Here is a 23,025-nt window from a genome sequence, read left to right as displayed (position 1 = left end):
GTTTGTTCCTTGTTTATGTTCTATATAATTTAGCTGTTTTAATCTGTGCAAGAGCAGTTTAACTAACAGACCATTTTAAGGTAAGAGATATTATATGGGTTTGAAACTAATGCAGTGGGATTAATTTTAAAAATCCCATCACATTTTCTTTCAACACAGCATCAAAATTGAAATTAAAATAACTAAATTTGTGACAGCCAAATAAATTAGGCTGAAAGAGATACAGCAAGTGATAGATACACATGATTTTTGCAACTTACATTTATCTCTCTACAGGTGGTTCTTTAAAGCTAAATGCTCTCCTTAGCTCATTATGCCTAGGGACTGCAGAGAAGTCTCACAAGAGTCGGCAATGTGCTGCAATACTTAAGCACAATGGGCAAGTTAAGGGACAGTTTCAGCCGGAGCTCTTGCATTTGTAGGTTTTAAGTTGAACCCCTAACAACTACTTTAATATATTTACATATAATGAATATATCCTCCTTGGATTCCTATAAGTATTTAGGCCCAGTTGCAGTAGCTTTTCTGACTGCACTCTTTAAAAAAAAAAAAAAAAAAAAAAAAAGAGAAAAAAAAGACAAACCAAAAACAAAACAGGAGAAGCTGTGCTAGCTGATCTTAAATCAAGATAAAATGCCATTATTTAGGAAAATGGTAACTTGGGTGTACAAACACACATGCACATGCTTCTGAACCTAGCCTCCAATAATGAAGTTCATCTTCATGAGCAGATGACAGCCACGTAATCGCTTAGAAAGAAACTGGCATTTTACATGCTAATCTGAAGTTTTCATTTTACTGAATTTGTGTTGAAGTTAGCATCAACTTCTCATTATTCTGATAAATAATACATGGCAGTCAATACTTATCTGGGAGCAATTTTTTAAAGTTTTACTTTATTTCGTTTTAAATGGTGGCCATCTTATAGCCAGAACCAGAGTTCAAAATGACTGCAGACTCTAAGGACCAACTTTAATTTTCTTTCAAGGAGCTTTGAGATTTGCTTAGAACACACGTTCATCTCCTTTTAGAAGTCCAGCTCCCAGGAGCATGTTCAGTTGGGTCTTCAAAAAAAAGGGTATAAATAAAAAAAAAAATAATTAAAAAAAAATAATCAGTCATCCCTTCTGAAAAGTTGATCCTGTATGTATTTCATATTAATGTGTAATTGGAATAACTTAAAACCCATAAAAGCAAGAAAATTCCGAGTTAAGGACAGAGGTTCAACCTTAACTCACCCGGCTATGCTTAAGAATTGCTGCAAACTCGTAGAATCATCCCCTGTAGTGAGACCCTTGCAGTACCTAGGCATAATGAATTGAGAGAATTAGCTACAAAGGTTTATTGCTGTACACACAGATATTTTGACAAACTACATAAGCTCTCATACAAGTTGCTGTTCTCCCCAACCAACTTCTCTTCTACTAATTAACTGAATACTCAGGGACTCTACACTAAATTGGACAGCAGCGCACTGATTAAATGGTAAAACCACAATGAGGCATTCAGTTGCAGAGTTGTCTAGCTAAAACTGTAAGAAAAGGGAAGTTCAACTAAGAAAGCCCAAACACAGAAATGCTGGCTGCCAGGGATTAGAGATGAAGTAGTGTTCTGGAGCTTTTGAATAATGCTTTGGTGAAGACTTAATAATTTTAATACTTTTTCCTCTTAGATAATTCACTAAAAATACACTGAAGATACAGGTCACCAGAGATGCACCCTCAAAGATAAAAGTCCATCTTAAGAGATTTGGGTCTTTCAAAGCTAAGCTACTTGAATAGCAATATGGAAAACAGCACTAGTCTTTTAAAGAAAGAAGGTCTTTACATGATTTCAACTGTTTGGTTTCTTTTGGACATTGCCTAGCCAATTTAATCAATATAACAGACATAATCCTAATGTTTTCACATTTCAGGGAAATGGCAGATAACACTTCATTCACTTTCTTCAACAGTATGTTAATATAATCTCTACATCTTTGAAAACATCTTAGCTATATTGGCTATTCACTAACCTATTTAGTGATTCTACTCCATGCAAGAGCAAACAAGACGACAAGTGGATAGATCACATACTGTTAGTTAAAACATTAACTTTTAATTATGATTGCAAATAGAACATAAATCTGAAGAAATAAAAACTTTACATTAAAAATAAGTAGATGCAGATACACCCTCCAAGATAAAACTAAGTAGAGGCTAAGATTTAACTTCCATATTAAAAAAATTTAATCATTATACTGCTTTCAGTAACAAAAAGAAATGGGAAACCCTCATTATGAAAAATTCTACTACCTTCAAAATAAAAATCTTTTCAGAACCTACGTATTGCAAGGTTTAGAATTTTATGATAGTACACTTTGGATATTAACCTTTAATAATGAAGCTGCAGGTTTCAAATTGATGATACCTTCCAAAGTATTGGTGGCTTTTTCTTTAAGAAAAGTCAAAACAGACCACCAAAAAAGCTTCCGTTTAGATGATGTCACTTTTCTGTGGGGGCATTTTGCTGCAAGTTTGTGTGACTTCAGAGCAATGAAAAGGTCTATGTATAAACTCTTTGAGTAAACAGAAACATGAAAGTGTTCCTGAGATGTCCTCTTTATTTTATTTATTTATTTATCCCTATCCATTTCCCACAACCACGTCCTGAAATTTTATCATGGTCACAGTTTGCTGCCTTAGTGTTGATAATGATTTTTTTCTTAACAGAACTTTTTTTTATTAAAGCATCACTTTGCACAAATCATTCCAGCAGAAGGATAAATGTTGATGAATTTCTCATTTTGTAAGCATGTTTAAAAAAATTAAAGCCTCTTGTAGAAGTCAGAAAGATTGAATACAAAGACTTGCTGTTTCAAAGCAAAACTGAGCTTCCATTTATTATCATAAATTAGACAGTGTGCTGAGTACACTTCTAAGTAGTTTCTTTAACAAACTGAAGACACTATCATTATCCTTTGACTGCCATACTACAAGGAACTATTCAGTAGACTTACCTAGCAGAGACTATTCCCTCCAGTTGTTTGTTTTCCAGTATCTCAGACTGGGTCTTTGCACATACACTCTTATCAAGCTGTGTTACCTGATCTTACATAGACTCTCTTCAAAAAGCAAACTTGTAAATTAGACTTGTAAAGTTAAGTAAAAAAACCCCCACATCATAAGATGCAATGCTTAAAACTAACTCATACTGGGGAGTCTTAGAGACAGATTGAGTTAAACAGCAATTCCTAGAAGTGATATAACAGTAGGATCCAATGTGAATTTGAAGAAGTCCTTCTAAAAATAAATCTAAACCTGAATTTCTGAAGAATCAGGTCACCTCCAGTTCTACTTTAGGTCCTACTTTAGAACCTGGAAAGAGCTGTTGACCCCATCTTTCAAGAGCACTGGAGACCTTCACACACCAGCGATTCTGTATATGCACATATTCTGTCATTTATTGAAACACATACTGTAATATACTTGCTGTAACAAACCTCAGCTTAGCCCTACTTTCTAAATTCCACTATAAATCTGAAGAGTGATTTCCCATTGCATTAAAGTTGCCTAGTGGCCTCTGAACATAAAATTCAGTGGCATGGACTTTTACAACCAGCATTTAAGCTGTCTTCAGTATTAAATACACCGAACTTCTCTTATGCAGAGTAGGAAAAAAAAAATTAAGTAACAATGGGTAAAATAATTACATAGAAGAGAAACACTATAGGAAACTCTAGATTACAAAATCTAGAACTCATCTTCATAAACATACTACAAGATACTACTTTGTAAATGTGTTAGAATAAGAAAGGGTTTAGGATAAATGACTTCAGCAGACATAAATGGTGTTTACAAATATCAGCTAATCCCACTTAACAGCTGATAGGAGTCAGGTGGGAAGAGAGAAAAGGACTGACAAGATGCCATCCTGTTGCAAAATGAGGAAAAAAGACTTCCAGGACATGGAAGGAGCAGCTTAGAGTTCAGATTTCACAAAGAAATATAGGATGTATACAGAGAGCCTAAGAAAACAACCTTTTTCTTATGAAAAAGATTCCCGTCATTTTATTAAAAGTCCTTCCTTTATGTAACATAGGGATAACGGTAAAATACCAAACTGACAGCTCTCTTTGAGAAATCATTTAACCAATACTGCCATCAAGTGTTCTCTGTATGTATTAGCTATATATTTCTCTGTTACTGCATCTTGGTCACACAGGTAAGTATGGGGACCAAAGGCTCTATCAACTGTTTCTCCATACCAACATATTTCAGCTGAACCTATCATCATCACTCTACAAGTAATCCACTTGTAGTTTGAATGCTTTTGATGAGGTTAGATAGCTTCAGGCAAAAATCCAGCAGTCTGGGGATGTCAGGAAGCAGCAATACCCTAATTTGCTCATTTGGTGGTTATTTCCTCTACGGAACAGATGGAGCAGCTCAAGTATGATGCCCACAAAGAGGCTTGTCACATTATAAGCATCAGTCTGTGCCAGCATGAGGACTGCAGGGTAATCCAAATTTTAGCTCAGAGATTAAAACAAGCAAAGACAGGACCAAATCACATGTTGAGAGAAGATCAACCATTGGAAAGCACTTACACATCATGAGTTAACTACCTCTGCAACTCATTCTTCTCCCTGCCTCCAAAGCATATTTGCTATACAACTTCTGACCTTAGGCCACATGCAGATTTTGGCACATAGATCCAAGCGAGGAAGACTGCCCACCCAATTTGTTACTACCAGGTATTTAGACCTAGTGTATAAGAAAACCATTCCCCTTTTGCTAAACAAGAAATAACCACACTCTTAAGGACAGCAGGGTACAAATAGCGTTTATGCATTAGCAGTACACAATATCTAATCCAGCAGTGAGACTGACAAAGCTTTAGGAAGATTCTTCAACCAACTCAGCCAATAAATATTGAGTAATGTAGAAATGTTCACTTGGATGGGCAGGACAGGACATGCTTCTCCTGAACTTTCTTTCAAGGAGATTAGTTGGAGCCCACAAATAGGTATCACTTTCTGATTACAGAAACCTCTTGTATTTGCCATTACAAACATCTTCTGTGGCGTATTTAACATGCATAAAGAATTCTCTAATTACACAATTCTTTTCTAAACCATTCTAGAGCTAACTAGGATAGTTAGCTCCCTAACTATTTTGGAATCTTCCTTTCTTGCCAAGAAGTGGGATTGCTGGCATAGCGTTGCTGGAGGCATGCATGGCAACAAGACACAAAAAAAGCAGATGTGAAAGACAACTTAAAGTTAGGAGACATGGAACAGCAGCAACGACGGTTTGACATGCAGAGTCACAACCTAAAACATTGTTAATTATATTGTCTTAGTCTGACAGGACTTAATAAAGGAAAGTCTGAGGTGAAAATGCTATTCTGTCAAGGAAGACTCAAGATGGGATGAAAGCCAATTTTACAGTTTAAACACATGGTCACACTCCTAACATGAATCTGACCCATATGCTTGCATAACAGGGTAGGTTTCTTTTATGCTTGTTGGAAAAAATAAAACATTTCAGCCAGTGACCCACACCATAGACTACTATTGCTATAGTTTAAATGCAAGTTTTCAGTTACTAGGAGAAAATATTTCTAAGTTCGTGAGAAGAATATGTGAAAATACTGCTAGATCTGTGCTCTTTCTCAAATAAGTGCATCTTGGCTCCAGGATACACACAGAACTGCCATGAATTGATTTATAGCAGCCAAACTTCCTTTGGTGAAAGGAAACAGCAAGCGGTGGTGGTAGTGTTCCCCACAGGGGGAGATAATTTCATTTTGTTGATTTTTATGGAACTGTTGCTTTAAATTTCTAAGACAAGTGATGTTGGAGATCATTTTTAGAGCCCATCAGCATAATTTCTTACTTGATTCAATAGGAATGCACTAGTCGTCATGGCACAATCTGATTCTGCAACCATCAGGGAAGCAAAAAAAGCATGTCTGATGGGAAAAAATGGATTGTTTTTAAAATTACAGGCCATACAGGCACTGCCTTGCAAACGAGCCAAAAATTCTGCTTACAGGACTATTTAGGAAGTGTTTTTGCACAAAACAAAGAACAAATATTTGTAAAAAAACCACAGAAAGGAAACTAGTTATAGGAGTACGAAGGCTGATTACGTAAATATTGTTAAATGTAATATACTACTCACCTGCAATTGTATGTGCATACAGTCTGCTGCCAAAAGTAAAAACATGTAATTCATACAGCTTGGCAATTTTTTCCAGGAATTCCTTACAATGAGGACGCAACCGAGTATGCAACATAGGCTCACCTCGACCTAACTGGAAATGAAATATTCCCTAGAAGAAAAAGCATGTTTCATATTACCAAAATACCAAACAAAAATGCCAGCATTCCAGAAGTGTCCTCTTCCATCACTTCCACTACTTTTATTTCATCTGACTAGGCTAAAGCAAGTTTCAGCCACAAAGATTATGTGGATGAATAAAATTCAAAGCACATTCTTGCTCTGTGCCAGGCAGTCCAACACTAAGTTTTTGAAATGCAGGAAGCTGCACTGTTGAAAAGTTTATGATCAAGGTAACTTTCATTCAAATCTTTACTTACAGCAAACCAAGCTGAAAAAAGCAACTTGAGAAATTTCTTAGAAAGTTCAGGATCTCACTCCAATCAGTACTACTCAGTCTACTTCACTCAGATAGCTTCAGTACATATTGAGCTCAGATAAAGAACTTTGTTGGATGAAAAAATATTATGTCTGTGGAAGCACACCATCAGAGAGCAAACCAGGAAGGAAGTTTGCAGATAAAGGTCCCAGTTAAAAATCTCAAAATCTTTTAAAAAAAATGTTTTTCTTCAAACCATGCATTTATACAGATGAAGATGTAGCCTTTCAAATACACAAGATATTTTAATCTTTAAACTGAATATTCACTGTTCCCTTTCCTCTCAATTGCAAAGTACATTTACAGCTTGGTTTTTGCTAGCAGGTGTGAACACACGCTGAACATACTGGACATGCGAGAATGGCAAGTGGAAAAAAAGAGGAACTAAGCAACCGCAGTTTGCATGACACCGGAGTTTGAATTTGCATCCTCCTGTACAAGACACTGTAGACACATTCCAACGTGCTTCAAGTTTCCAAATTAGGGACTATTGGCTTGTAACATTTCCATCAGTTCAATGACAAGTGTTTAATGAAGAAATTAAACAGCAACACCCAAACTCCCCCCAAAAAACAAAACTGAAGAGAAAAAAAAAAAAAATCACTAGACATATTCATGGAATGACAGACGTAGTAGCACACAGGATTATCCCAAAGGGGACTTTGAACACTAATTCACTATAACCACCTCAGACTTGGAGGGAAAAAAAGTCTCATTACTGAGTGCTCAGCTTGTGAATCGTAGAGGAAGGAAAGCAGAGATTAAAAACAGCTACCTGAAACTTCTCGCTTAAAGTGACTGGAATGGAAAAGTGCAGGAAAGCATAAATAGAAGAAAACAAACCGTCAATTTAAATGTAGAGAAAAAAGGAACATATTTCAGAAGACTTATTTCTCATTTTCTGTTATTCTTCAACTACAATTTTACCTAACCACAGAATGTTTTCTTAAAGAACCATCATCTAAATAGTTAGAAATATTGCTGTCGTTACTTTGGCTTGAAAGTTAACACCAAATACTTACCTTATTAGACATTTGTTGGCAGTGCTGTTCTGTAGTATGGATCAATGTCTGGTCCAAATCTACCATGAGCACCAGTTTTCGATTTCGATGTAGTCGCTGTTGATCTTCTCTTCCTAGCTGCTCAGCTTGCTGTAACAAAATATTCACAACTAAGCTTAGCTTAGAAGAACTGAAATCAGGTTTACTGCCTTTTGTGTATTGTAAACTTGAGAAGTTCTGCTACAAACTAACTGCATAAGAAATGATGCTTCAACATAACTGTAGTGATGGCAGCTTTGTCAGCAATTTTTGTACAGGAAAAAAAACCGTATTCCCAAAGTCTACTCTCAGATCTTTGTGACACTAGTAACTCTTAAAAATGATAAACTCAACACAACAACTTCCAAATTTAATAAATAAGTAACCACCGAACTAATTGAAGGCCAAGAGTCTTGAAACAAAATTGCAGTAGCTTTGGGGTACACAAAGTTCATGAGTAGGTCTGAAACCTTTGGCTGCTGTGTTCAGCAATTTCGTACCAATTAGGTACAATATGGCTGACAACACTAGGCTGCATATAAAACTGAAGCTGCTAAAGACAGAAATAACTGTAACTGTCAGCCTAAGATGAAAGAATACATGACTCCAGACATAAATAGTTAGACTACGTAGTTCTATGTGGGCACTGACATCAAAGACCTTATACTCCAGTAAATCTGAGCCGAAGTTTACTCCTCTTGTGCATATTTACAAACTTTCAAAGTACCACATTAAGCTCTGTGTTCACTTTAACCACTTCTGATAGCAAGCCGCAGTGTTACCCATGAGACAGGTAAACTTAAAGGCAAAGTTAAGTGGAGCGTTACGAAGCAGCAGGAGTCAAGTGCAAACTGCCCTTTGAAACACTCCTCTATGATGGGGACACTTGTAGCTGCTTATATTTTCATATTTCTTCTCATTGGTGTTCTCTGAAGAGTTACAAAAAAAAAAAAGAACGGAACAAGCAGCAACATGAAAAGGTAAAAAAAAGGATCAAGTTTGTAAGGAAGATAAATAAAATGTTTATCGTCAAAATAAACATACTTTTTTTTCCTCTAAAGAAACTGAGGGATGAAAAGCGTCTTTTGATAACTCAGCTGAATGGAATATTTGAAAAATCATGAAATAAGTTTAACATACAGGTAAGTTGCAAACAAACTAGCTTTACTATATCTAGTGGGACCAATTTCAAGGTGAAGGTTGAAGCTAGGGTTCAAAGACATTGCAAACTTTGAACACATTTCAGCTAGTGGAAACAATTTTCTACAAACTGCTCATTCTTGGAGACAAAACCATTAAAGTACTAAGTTTTCAGGCTGCTGTCACAGAAGTGCCATCTTTTCAGTGCACAGCTCTAAAAAACCACTATAAAACCTAATTAGCAATCAATCTGCGTTAGGGTGAACACACAAAAACCCTGGGCTACTGATGTTCAACACCAAATTCCTCTTCAAAGGGAAGCCAAACTTTCTGTATGAAGTATATACAACATTGAAGAAACTCCTATAATTAAGCTTCTCAATTGTGGAGCTAGAGTGAAACGTAGGAATAAAGAAAGCATGATGGTACTTACCTCAGAGCTAACTTTCAGTTCTGGGACACTGTGAACCATAGACACAGTTGCTGTGGATAATGGCACATTCTGCTTTCCATTCTTGCTTCGTATCCTAACAATGCAGGGAAAAGAAGCATCAAAAGAGAGCAATAGTTCAGTGAAAAGTTGAACACGCTAAAATCTGTAGTATCAAACTAGTCACCACCAAAAAACTATGATTAAAAAGAGCTATTTTGACTAATACATTAATTCAAATTCTTGTTAATGCAAGTTACTGAACAAAATGGAGAAAGAGATCAAAGCAGCTCAACATAAAAACCTTGCAAGTCACTGTAATTAGTTGTGCTTCCATATAATTATTTCAAGAAAAATGACACTAAGATGAAACAGACAGCTTATAAGTGTTTTCTAATGCCAATCAATGCATAGATAACTACTAAACCATTCAAATTTAAAAGTATTTGTTCCCTTTTTTTGCAATCACTCAGCATGCAATTACCTACTTTTCTCCAAGCCAGACTATGAAATAAATTTAAGCAAAGGACAGGCAAAGGTATTCTTTATGCATAACAGAGACTTACATGTGGCTGCCGCTTCAAGAAAAGCATCCAAAAAAATCCCCATACATGCTTTTCCCTTCAGCACAAACAGAATGAGGTACTATATGTGTGCCTGTATTTATTTTATTTATGTGTATACTATACACACATACAGCCTTACTCGTATACATACCCATAAGATATATAGATGGAGGTATATACAGATAAACATTAATACATACAGAATAGGTACCATCCTCAAATATATATACAAGAGAATGTGTCTGTGTGTATGTACACACACAAATATTAAATTCATTGAAAACTGACCAAGTAACCCCACATAGTATCAGTATCGCTAGCTTCTAGCTTACATAGATCAATTTATTGTGAACTCTGATATCTAATTTTAAAGACATTATTCACAGTTCACCAACATTAAAAATACTACTGTACAAATTTTGTCCTCTGTGACACATGGACATCTTTTAATTCTCCCAAGTACCTGTTCTACCAAGGACAAAATTTGGTATTAGATCTACAACCAGAGTTAAACTTCACCCAGTTTTCACTTCATGACAAGCAAGCTCTTGAGAAAAAAAACATTACTGAGCTGTGTTGAGGCAGACACAATCACAGACAGATATGCTTTTACTGTACCATAGTGTTTGGAAGCACTGATACCCAGAAACAAAAGACGGATTTCATTTGGTACACAGTTTACATGCACATTTTAGCATCTTGCATCCTTTGCTTCAGAGTTCAGAACACTTCTTATATATAATACTGAATGGTACTTTAAATGAGCCTTTAAAAAAGATGACCTGCTTTCAGACCATTTGTTGAATGAGCATAAGAATTGTTTAACAGAAAGGATGTACCACTAACACCCAACAAGGTGGCAGTGAACTGGCTGTACTTGCTTTTGTTCAAGCAAGAAAAGCATTGATGGCTTTGAATTGTCTTCTGATATAGGCTCACCAGACCTAACACATTCTTGCAGATGTATAAGCCATTTTGTATAAATGAAGACATCTGAAGTAGAGGAGTATTAATTGAGAAAACCGAATTCACCACATACGCTGAATTTATTTAGATTTTTAGTGAAATAATAGCAGTATAGCAATATTTAGATGTGACTGTATTCAAACCTCAAATCAAGTATTCATTCAGGGCAGGCAAAGCCCTATTCAGTATTATCCTAGCTTTTTGTTAGGTTTTTTATTTTGCCAAATAATACTTGTTTACAAAATATTAACAGTCAACTTTTCATTAAAGGTTATATCCAACCATTAACTGGGCTACATATTGCATAACATTTTTGATATTCAGTCCACTTGTGCTGGTTTATGCGATAAAGTTCACAAAATAATTCTTAATAATGAGTGTAAATTAAAATAAAACCAAAGTACTTCCTTCCAAATGAAATGAGCATGCAACATTAATTTCTAAAATCCAGGCTACTATACAGTCCATTTTGGAAAACAGCTGTTGAATTAGTAATTTGATATGCCTAAGAAACATTCTCTTTACCAAAACTGTATTAGCAATGAAGCAGAGCAAAAAAGAAATACAGTCATCTTTTGCATTTGCCTTCTTTTTGGCCAGAGGCTTAAATTCCTTCAGTTCCACAGCAGAATATTTCACAAAAAAAATTGAAAACAGTATGGAAGACTCAAATTGAAAGCACTGAAGACAAGCTAGCTCCATTCAGACACAGTACAAATGAAGCAAGGTCACATAAATGAGACTGGTATTACTCACAGCTATTTACACCTGCACAGATAAAACTCTTAGGTTTATTAAGTCACTGTTGACACACCTTACAACTCTCAGCCTCAGTTATAAGTACATAGAAAGCAAAGTCAGATACACTGTGATGATAATTTATGTCTGTATGCATGCTCTTTACATTTTCTACTTAAGGTAGTAAGCTACCCTACATTTATCTCCACAGAAAGAGAGTGTGCGCAGTTATTAAGTCATAAATTTGTAACATGGACTGTAATTCAAGTACCCTCATAGCATCTTATTCACCCATATTCCTAGTTATGAATCTCTGTAATGGCTAAAAGGAAATATAATTCTAAATAATATATCTGTGACTACAGTGACATATAAGGAGAAAGAGGGCACATATCTGAAAATTTCAGGGTAACAAAACAAGTGCCTTGTGTAAACAGCAAAAGTAAATTAAGACACTTTGCAACAGCAGCACAGATCTTGCCTATTTCCTCTTCATATGTTGGTTTTATCCACAACGAACACAGATTCCTGCCTACAAGCCGCAATTATTCAGTAGAGAAATACACTTTATTAAATGATTACACTATTAATAATGTGATCAAGAATTAATATATTCAGACCACTCAACTTTAAACAATAATTTCATGAGTCAATCTCAATAGATATATTTTTTTTTAAAGCAAATGTGAGCCTTTATGCTGAAATTTAACTTCTAGAGGAAACTCCCTCTCAACTTTCCTTATAGTAGCACTCTGAGTAGACCTACTTATGTTAGGCAGTATTAATACTATTCTCCCTGCCTACTAGTATCTACAACTTCACAGATATCCTTACAGGTATGATTCACAACTACTAAGACTGAGAACAGAGAAGTAAAGAAGTAAATGACAGAAGGAAGAGCCTGGATCCCTAATCACAAGCAAGGAGAAGTTGGAAAAGAGAGCTGAGAATACTTACTGAGTCAAGTCCTGGCCACATTCTGCACACAAGCCTTTCATCACAACAGGATGGCTGCATCCTTCCAGTCTCACCAAGACACCCCTGAAAAAGAAGTAGGCATCCCATTTATTGCAGGCTGATTTCAGACACTTTGATGAATGACTGCAGATTGAAAAGAGTTCAAAGAATAATTTCCAGTTATGATTTGAGTGCCAGCCCCCTAAGATACATTCCCACAACATGGGGAAAAAGATACTGACTACCGACTAAGTATTCAAATTATTCAATTTCACACCTTTAAAAGTCACCAAAACATATACTGATGTCAGTTTCTAACCTTAGCATAGCAAAGAAGTTCAGTGTATTAACAAAACAAGCATTGTTTGTTCAGAAACAGTTTACATTCAATTAGATACAACTCTCCATTAATATGCTACTGAGCTACGCAGTAATGAAAATCAAATATGGAAACTTTAGAATCATAGAATCATATAGGTTGGAAAAGACCTTTAAGATCATCAAGTCCAACCACAAACCTAACACTGCCAAGTCCACCACTAAACCATGTCCCCAAGCACCACATCTACATGTCTTTTAAATACCCCCAGGGATGGTGACTCAACCACTTCCCTGGGCAGCCTGTTCCAATGCCTGACAACCCTTTTGGTGAAGAAATTTTTCCTCATATCCCATCTAAACCTCCCCTGGCGCAACTTGAGGCCATTTCCTCTTGTCCTATCACTTGTTACTTGGGAGAAGAGACCAGCACCCACCTCACTACACCCTCCTTTCAGGCAGTTGTAGAGAGCGATCAGGTCCCCCCTCAGCCTCCTTTTCTCCAGACTGAACAACCCCAGTTCCCTCAGCCGCTCCTCATAAGACTTGTGCTCCAGACCCTTCACCAACTTGGTTGCCCTTCTCTGGACACGCTCCAGCACCTCAACGTCTTTCCCGTAGTGAGGGGCCCAAAACTGGACATGGTACTCGAGGTGCGGCCTCACCAGTGCCGCCTACAGAGGGACAAGTTCTATAGCGTTTTAATCTTATTTTATTATTTTCTTGTGTCAGGGCAGAAACACATGTTGCTTCAGTCTTCTCAGAAAAGTATTTCATTTTTTGATCCTTAAGCCTTGGATTGCCACATTTTAAAATAAAGATATGCAAAAGGATATTTTATTCTTTCTTCCAAACAATGGCCAAAACAAACCAGAAAGTAGAGCTTGAAATGCAGAGAAGTGTGACATTTACTATTCCAAACTGCTTAGAAGGCAAAGTCTGCTTTTCAGTTGAATGATCCAATTAAAGTGCTCCTTTGTTCAAATTCAGTTCTCAAAATCCGGGGTCTTGAAAGTATTGTCATTTATTTTCTCTCAATTACTTGAACAGTCATGACAAGACACTTCTTCCATTTTCTTCAATACAGTTGAAGAAGTTGATCTTTCAGACTAAGCTTTTTTTTTTAAACTCTAATAAGTAGATATAGTTCAACCACTACAAAATTTCCCCAGCCCTGTGACCATGAGCTGCAGCATCTCTCTTAATATTTTAGAAAAATAAAAAAGTCAATCAGCTAAAAAAACCCCAAATCCAAGCTCTTTCATAAACTGGTTGTAGTGTTTCTCTTTGGCTTCAAGTCTGCATTGCAATAAGCAGACGGCACCAGAAAGAAAACTGTTTTGCACACTCAAACCTCTCATCCACTTTCCAAATGACACCTGCAACTGCTTACTTCTGGTGTGTCATTTGTTTCTCAATGACCACAAGACTGATGACTCTACTAACAAAACTGCAGTTGATGCCCATGTGGAAGGTTTTTTCCTCTTTGAGAGTAAAAACTAGATTCAGGTCAGGTTTAAAGAGAAGTCTCCACAAGCTATCATACTACCAGTATTCCCGTTTACAAAAGTACAGATCTATTTCCTTCTGACTGGCAGTCATCATCTGCTTGGAAATTACACCTCCTCTTTCTGTGTAAGCATTGTAGATCTCCTTTTTTAAATGCAGTGTGTATTTCACAGAAAACAAATAATAAATAGTCAGTCTTGTTTTTGTACAAGAACTGCACAAGAGACAAGCTATTTTTGTGGCCCTTCACTATTGGCAATTTGTTCTTTGATTATTTAGTTCTCCTCTCATCCTGCTACATTTGCATTATTTCATTTAACTCTTCTTCTCTTCCCTCCCTTTGACAATATGTCTGTCTTGCTGTCTTTTACCTTGATCCATCACTAAGCTCCTTTTTAGGCTGCCAACTCACACTAAGGACCACGTCAGAATTGCTCATCTTCAACCTGTGTTCAGTGTATTAATCTGAAATTACAGACACCTAAAAGGCCAAAAAAACCCCATGATACAAGCTACAGAAATGTGCACAAGAGTTTACAATGATTGAGCTTTTACCCCAATTTAACTGTTTTTCGGCAGTTCAGGAAAAAAGTCTTTCGATGCCAGCTTAGAAGCCAAAACATTTTCAGGCGTTCTCTACTTTGGATTTGAGGTAACGTCACACTCCAGGAATGTGACAGGAGGAGCTGGTATACTCCTGGGCTGAGGTATGATTCAAATTAGGACATGCAAGAGTTTCCATTCATGTATAGGTACACGTCATCTCATCCTTTTGATTTTAACAGAGCAGAGATTCATACAAGAAAATTAGAGTTCTAAATTATTCATCCATATTGTTCCTAAACAGCACCTCTATACCTTAGCACATACCAAACAGCACTGCTAAGTGTCGGTTCTGCCCCTGCACATTTAAATATGGCCAGAACACCTAATTTTATGATGCTTGCTGGAGATAAAAAGTACATGATACCAGGCCCTCTGTCATACCATTCTCTGTGACAATATCTAACCCAAAGGACAAGAAGAACAACTCCAGAGCACCATACAACCAAGCTGGTCAAGTTTTAAGTACAACTGTAGGAATCTTAAGCAGACTTCTCCCAGGCGAAAAACCCAAACAACTGACATACTACTTAATGCTGCAGAAAGGCCTGAACTCTACTAAGGTTTAAGCATACTTAAATATGTTACTCACTTCAATTTTAGCATATATGCTTTAATTACTAAAAAGGAATATACTGTAGAAGAACAAGCATGGAACTCAAAGTAAAACTTTTGTACATTTCAGAACTGGAAACACTCCTTTTACTGTTGAAATGAGGGATTTTCAAAGTATAATGGCCAAGATCCAAGACAATTATCAGACAAGAGCAAGCTGAATCAAAGCGTGCATGTCTATTTTTAAATGGCTGCATATACCAAATAGGGGTTCAGGTTTCTGCTTGTGCTCTTCTCTGGGTCATGAGTGAAACCCACTTAAAGAGCAGAGCCACTCCCTACTCCATTTCTGGAGAGAAGAAACAGATTCCCCCCCACCTCACCCCCGAATCTGAAGAATTACAATGCATTCTACTGCTGGGAGCATTAACAGCATCTTCCTCTTTCTCCCCAAACTTCTCCAGCACCCACTTGGTGATAAGCAGAGCTCATCGGCTACTTCAACAATAATCTTCCAAGGAAAACTGCCACAAAAGATGCAAATCTTTTCCCAGTTTTACAAACTGTCACAACTGTGCAAGTGAGCCAGGCACTGGGGAAGAGCCGTCGAGCTGTGAAAGGCACACGTTCTTTGGGCGGTGGCCGTGGAGGGGGTAGGTCATCGCAATACCCACCCTGATAGCCAAAGGACTGCAACAGGACAGCAAACCGCCCACACGGTTTCTTTTAAGTAACAAAATACAATCGGATTTAAGTGAAACTTGAACAAGTAAATAAGGAAACACACTCTAGGATCTTATTCACATTCTTTCCAGATGTGCTTGCAAATAAGAAACAGAGACACTAGGTGTGCCACTAGCGCAAAATTTAATTTTTGTTGCAATGATCATGGATAAGGACAGACATTTACTAACGGCCTCAGGATGCAGATGACCAGAAGCCCGTCACTGTTCTCCCAGCAATTCCACATTTTGACTGTTTTCAAAAACAAGTCTTTTAACAATATCTGCTTTTAATCAGCAGCATGGGAAAGAAAAAAAAAAAGGAAAGCTTTCATGAAATCCAATACGAGCATTTTGCTTTTATTAACAGAGGAAGTCAATGCCTTTGCTAATTCTAAGGCCTGGTCATTAGTGCTGACTCCAAATGTAAGAACTTTGGATCAAGCACAACCAGGGCTGTGGTTCCCGGTAGGTTAATTACAGCGGGAAAGCCAGCACATAAAGTTCTCTTATCTATGCTACAATTTGCTACTCCTCAGTTGTAGCAACCAGTTAAACGGATCACTGGAGTCAACCCATGACGAACAAAAAGGTTTTATTATTTTTTAAATCTGTTTTTTCAGCATGATCTAACAGTTCCAGCACCAAAGAATGATGGCATCAAGCACAGGAGTTATAGGAGTCACAGGAGCAAGAACTTCTTGAGCTAGCTTACCATGGAGGAGAACACCTACCTGCAGCTGGGGGGGGTCAGCCAGCTGCAGCACACAAGTACAATGGCCATGAGATGGCTTTTCTGAAGAAAACTACAAAGAGCTGTACCTTAAGGGTACCCAGCACACCATGATAACAGATAGGTTATCTCCGTTATTCAAAAGTAGTCTAACTTGAGTGTACATTAGCTGTGGCCTTCTATTACAGCTTGGCTCCACTTCCAGAGGCAACTGCTCCAACGGCTTGCTGCCAAAGAAAGGCAATGGCTTACTTTCTTTTTGCCCCCACCCTCATGTTTCCTCTGAAAGCCCAGCCCTTCCTTTGGCACCTCCAGAAAGGACTATTTCAGTACCTTGGAGGTAGAAGAGCCGACCAGCCCCATCCAGGTTTGCTGCTGAGTTTATAGAGTCAAAGCAGCTGATAGAGGAGTCCAGCAAGGGTGACTGATGGACTGTCCTGGTTTCAGCTGGAACAGAGTTAATTTTCTTCCTAGTAGCTGATATAGTGCTATGCTTTGGGTTTCGTATGAGAAGAATGTTGATAACACACTGATGTTTTCAGTCGTTGCCGAGTTGTGTTTAGACCAAGTCAAGGATTTTTCAGCTTCTCGTGCCCAGCCAGCGAGAAGGCTGGAGGGGCACAAGAAGTTGGGAGGGGACACAGCCAGGACAGCTGACCCAAACTGGCCAAAGGGGTATTCCATACCATGGGATGTCACGTCTAGTATATAAACTGGGGGAAGTGGGGGTGGAGGGGATCACTGCTCAGGGACTAACTGGGCATCAGTCAGCAGCTGGTGAGCAATTGCATTGTGCATCACTTGTTTTGTATATTCCAATCCTCTTATTATTATTGTCAATTTATTATTGTTACTATTATCATTATTAGTTTCTTCCTGTCTGTTCTATTAGACTGTTCTTATCTCAACCCACGAGTTTTACTCCCCTCCCCCTCCAGTTCTCTCCCCTATCCCACTGGGTAGGGGGGGGGAAGTGAGTGAGCGACTGCCAAAGTTACTGGCTGGGGTTAAACCATGACAGATGGGAAAAGATCAACGGTGCAAATGTTTTTACAAAGAGGGCTAAGACTGGGGGAGGACACAGGCAGTTTCAACAAGTCACATTTTCTCCCCACATTGTAACGAGGCCACTTTGTTAGCATTTATCTTATCTATGTGTTCCAGACTAGCTTGAACATCTCCATCCATGGATACATAAGTATCATTTATTATCTTAACAAAGTCTGTTTCAAGGAACCATGCACTGGTATAGAAAATACAATTTTCCAAATGTGTGAATGGGAAAGTAGACAAAAGTCACAAGACAAAGATACTGCCCTACACTTGTATCTTGCGGGTATCTGTCAAAAGCCAAGAGACTGCTGGATTTCCTCAGATGCGTTTGGGATAAATAGATATCAAATACCACAAAAGTCACATACCCCAATTTGTCATTGTGATCACTTAAAGCCGCTGTCCTCAATCTCATGCCATATGCCCCTGCAATTAGCATTAGAAGATATAAAACAATACTAATGCTGCAAAATGAGATTCTGGTGTAGAGGTGAACAAAAGCCACCGCTCAGGTTCTGTAGCATGCTCAAGGGAGTGTTACTGGCAAATTGTCAAGGGGTAAAAATACCAAATGAACACATCTCAGATCAATGATTATTAATACCAACTATTTTTTAATCAACCAACTGATCTAGAACAAGTACAAGTACACAATCTTTTAGCTGTCATAAGACTAGAATGGCAGACAGATTAAGTCCGATTCAACTTAAAGCCTGCTTCTACAGTTTAATTTACTCAATTTGTGAAACACTTGACATTTTTGTTGGCTTATACCAGAACAACATTTTGTGGTATGTGGCTGCAGCATTTAGAACCACTACAAAGAGCCCTCAAGCCCAATTTACATCAAACCACAGCCTCTGTTACACAGGACTCCAGTTTCATAGCAAGGATTTTTCAAAGCCTTAATCACCTTGAAATCACCATGTAAGAGTAAGTAATTCCTTAGATATTTAACCATTGGAGTTATTTATTTATTTAACCCTCATCAATATCTGTGAAGAAGCAGAGAGAGTCCTTGAATAATTGATTAAAAATACCAAGGATGACAAGTACAGATGGCCCTTGCTGCTACAGGCAACCCATGGCCTACAGCCTCTTCCAGATGTTGCAAGAAACTTGTCTCATCAGTCCTCTACAGAAGCCACTTGACTTACACTCAAGGACAAGCAAGCAGAGAAGGCTGTATTTGAAATACGTGTAAGCCCCAAAGGCCTCACCCAACCAAGTCAGCCATTTTGATAAAAACCCCAAAACCAAACACAAAACCTCCAAAACCCACACCCTATCCTAGCATGATGCAGACATCAGGGTAAAGCCGCATTTGTAATTACAACCATATAATAACAACTGATGCAAGCAGTAGGTCATAGAAAGCATAGTTCACACCTCAAGGCATCATTTCAACTCTCCAAAGCTAATGGGGAAATCATGGGCCTTGAGATTTTTTTTTTTCTGTTAAGCACAAACTATTCACAATTATGAGTTAAAATGTGCATGAACTTCAAAACATTTTAGAGAAGAAAAGCTGAAAAGTCATTTTTCTTCTACTCTTCAGGCAAGGTATCTGTTCAGGTTTAGATAGACGTGGGTTACAAATGCCAAGCGAAACTTAGGCCCAGAGCTTCTGGATTTTATTTATAATCCAAAAGATACCTTAAGCACAAAGTAAGACTACTTCCATGATTTGCAAGCCTTTAAGAAGCATTTCTGTTTACTTCTGGAGAAGAGTTTGGCATTACAAGGAAGGAGGTGACCCTCTCCCACCTTCTATGCGCAACGCTATGGGCAGCTTCTTACATGTTTCAAAAAGCCACTGTTAAAAGTTAACAATGTACAATAAAAAGGTCCAAAAAAAGCAGATGAGTTTGCAGTGCCTTTTACATAAAATCTAGTAAATCTTTTGAAGATGATTTAGAACTTTCTTTATTTTATTTAGAACATTTTTAACTAAAATCTTATTATTTGGGAGAATTCAAAACTACTTTTTTTTTTTTAAAGGTAAGAATATAGTTCTCCATACTTTTACAGAACCCCCCCCCCAAAACAATGAAGTTCATACAGAATGAATTCAGAAGTACAGAGTTAAGAGCTCACGTCTTTCTAACTTGTTTCTTTAGTATTAAGTAGTACTTCTAACAACAGCAGAAGAAAATAAGCTGTCACATCTCAGTAATTCACTGAAGCAGCAAACGGTTCTGCAGTCTGTCCCCCCCAATCATTATTGTCAACTATTGACATTACTGTTTTATGCATTTGCGTTTCTATTGCCACCTCTCTCTGACTGCAGTGTTAGCAGTCACGCAGCACTTCCCAAATGCATGCAGCACAACTCCAGTTGAGAGTTGAGGAACTGCGTCTACAGCGCACGGCCAGAAAAACTGGAAAATAACTTCTGTGTTCACACACACGTTACATTTTCTTAACTGAAGAGATGACTATCACTTGAAGCAGTAGCAATCAAAGTGAACACAAGTCCTTTGACTCCTCGACTACACTTAACATCAGAACTTTACACTAACTATAGAAGCATTACTGGAAGAGCCCCATGGGACTTCAAACTGCTGACAGCATCTCTAAGAGGTATTTACAAATTCTACACACAAACATCACAGCAATAGTCTAATCAATGCCAGTTACAGCTGGAAACATAACACTTATCATAGCCAGCTTCCTTCTACCACATAACGCATCTTAGAAAAGTAGGAATTCTGCAGGGTGTCAAAGATTAACTATTAAAATTTAAAAACAGTGAGCCATAACTGTGGTTTTAATATGAATACCCAGGATTTTCATTGTTACACTAAAGAAGGTATTTTATTTTTCATGATTTCCCCTCTCTTAGCATTTCATGAATCCCCTGCCATCAGCACCTGCTTGTATAAGAATCACGGGGCAAAAGCAGTTAAGTGAAACGGGTTTAAAAAAAAAGGAAACTACTTCACTCACAAAAAAAGCTGGCAAGGGAAGAATGAGGCATGGTACAGCTCCTAAGAAAATCTACTTGCAGCTTTCAAAGGAAACATATTTACAAGCATACTTTATTCCAGGGTCCATTTTCTAAACCACTAAGTGTAGCTTTTTAGCATGCACACACACACACTTCAAGACGAGTTCCTCGGTTCAGCAACATCCATCTGACAGCAGGATCAAAAATCTAAGTCATCCAAATCTATACATGGCATATATATACACATATATATGATGAACACTGCCAACCTAATTGGCATCTATCCAAAAAGTTGAAGTGGGAGAGTGGTGACTGTACATCCTGCTAATTGACAGAATAATTAACCTAAAACTGCAGTTTTCTCAAACCACACTTCAACTTTCACATCAGTTACTAAAGAACAGTAGTCACAGCTGAACTGCTGTAAGGCCAAGTGACAACAGTCTTGGACTAATCCCATCTCTGACTCCTTTTTGTTCTTTTCAGGCGTATACCTTCTCAAATCCCCCACCTCTCCTTCAGATAAAGGCACATAAGTTCCCCTCATCTCAGACCAACTTATCACTGCATTCCTCCTACCCCCAGCCAAGATCACCTGTGATTACCTGAACAGACTTGGTTTGCCTTCTGCATCTGCAGGCCCGCATCTAGAGAAACAGCTACAGATGAACACCAAAGCAGTCCGGACACCAAAGCAGAGAAAGATGACTGAGAAAGAGACAGTCTGACACGCACGCAGAGCTGGCAAAGCTATATATGCATTTTTGGCTTCTTCCTGTGCCTAAGAAATCCAGGAGGATCCTGTGATCTCCCCCTCTGCCTTAGAAAGCTGCATCTTTTAATAGAGAACATTAAACCTTCTCCAAACATTTCATCAACTTCTCTGTTAGAACAAGACACTTAAGCAATCACTGTCCCTTTGTCTGCTACTTCCAAACAACAAATAAAATCGGAAAAGGTTTACCGCAGGATGCGGAATCCTCAAGTCCAACAGCTTCCTCCACTCCTTTCCCTATTTGGATACTGTGGCAAACAAAAAATCCAAAAAACTTATCTTGACACTACCTTCTGCATATGTTTTCCTCTGGGACTTGCTGATAAGCCAAACAAACACACTTATACAGGAAAATTTAATAACTCTTAACACCCTTAAAAGCAATTAAGAACAAGACCATCATAAGTTAGCAGCAGCGTTCAAACCAAGGAGCAGCGGCTCCACATCCAGCAACAGCCACGTGGCGTCACATGCTGTCGGGACACCCAACAGCGCCAAACGAGCCCAGAATCCCGACAAACGCTCTGAAAGCAAAGCACAACAGTTTAGAAGGCGGCTCAGCATATAAAGGGGAACTATTATGAATAGCTGTAAAGTTACCTGGGAAGTTCAGAATTAAGTTCCCTTCTTGTTCAGCAATGCCTTCTTTGGCTGCAACTGCTCACCCCCCCTCTCTCCTGTGAGCAAGGATTCATGCAGTTCACTCCACTAAGCTTGGACCAAGACCTTTTGCCTTACACACCAGCTGAATGCTGCAAAGTTTTAGATGTAATTTTTAAACTAGGAAGCACTACAATGCAAAAGCACTACAAAGCAAATGTCTAAATTGCTGCCTTATTCTACAGTTTTTCTCAAAACATTTGTAGAAAGGCTTTTTTTTTTTTTTTTTAAGATTATTAGTGAAATAGTGGCCTGGCAATATCCCATCCTTCCCATAAAAAAGGACATACTATAAAAAAATTGATATGTCTGTAAGAAGTAATCTACATGGTATACTGCCACCTTTTACACAGTAATGCACAAAGTAGAAAAGTCCTTCTGGATTTAGATAGTTCTCTTGAATGGTATCTTGTATAAATCATCCAGCATCAGCCCAGTTACCTTAATCTAAATCATTTCAGTCCCATCAGATGACTAAAGAAAAATTCCCTTCCCATTGCACTGGAAAGAACACAAAACCTTTGCTCTTTGTTTCAAAAATCGGGTTTTATATTGGTGCTTTTTTTCTTTCTTTTTTTCAATAGGACCAGTGTTTCAGAAAACATCAGAAAAGATACAGTGTGCTCTCACAAACGGCATATGTATTTCACTCAGGCTAATTCCTT

The 23,025-nt window shown here is 37.9% G+C and overlaps 1 protein-coding gene across 1 annotated transcript in view; it reads right to left on the bottom strand.

Moving 5' to 3' along the window:
• Window positions 1-23,025, bottom strand: part of CTDP1 (CTD phosphatase subunit 1) — a 113,788-nt gene that overhangs the window by 84,187 nt on the left and 6,576 nt on the right. Inside the window, exons 2-5 of the mRNA XM_069809234.1 lie at window positions 12,483-12,566; window positions 9,259-9,352; window positions 7,668-7,796; window positions 6,168-6,318 (exon numbers count right to left, since the gene is read on the bottom strand). Coding sequence (XP_069665335.1) covers window positions 6,168-6,318; window positions 7,668-7,796; window positions 9,259-9,352; window positions 12,483-12,566 — 458 coding nt within the window. The remainder of the gene's footprint in view (window positions 1-6,167; window positions 6,319-7,667; window positions 7,797-9,258; window positions 9,353-12,482; window positions 12,567-23,025) is intronic.

Source organism: Haliaeetus albicilla, chromosome 21 (genome assembly GCF_947461875.1).
Source record: "Haliaeetus albicilla chromosome 21, bHalAlb1.1, whole genome shotgun sequence".
Lineage (NCBI taxonomy): Eukaryota > Metazoa > Chordata > Aves > Accipitriformes > Accipitridae > Haliaeetus > Haliaeetus albicilla.
This window is presented reverse-complemented; position numbering and strand designations above follow the sequence as displayed.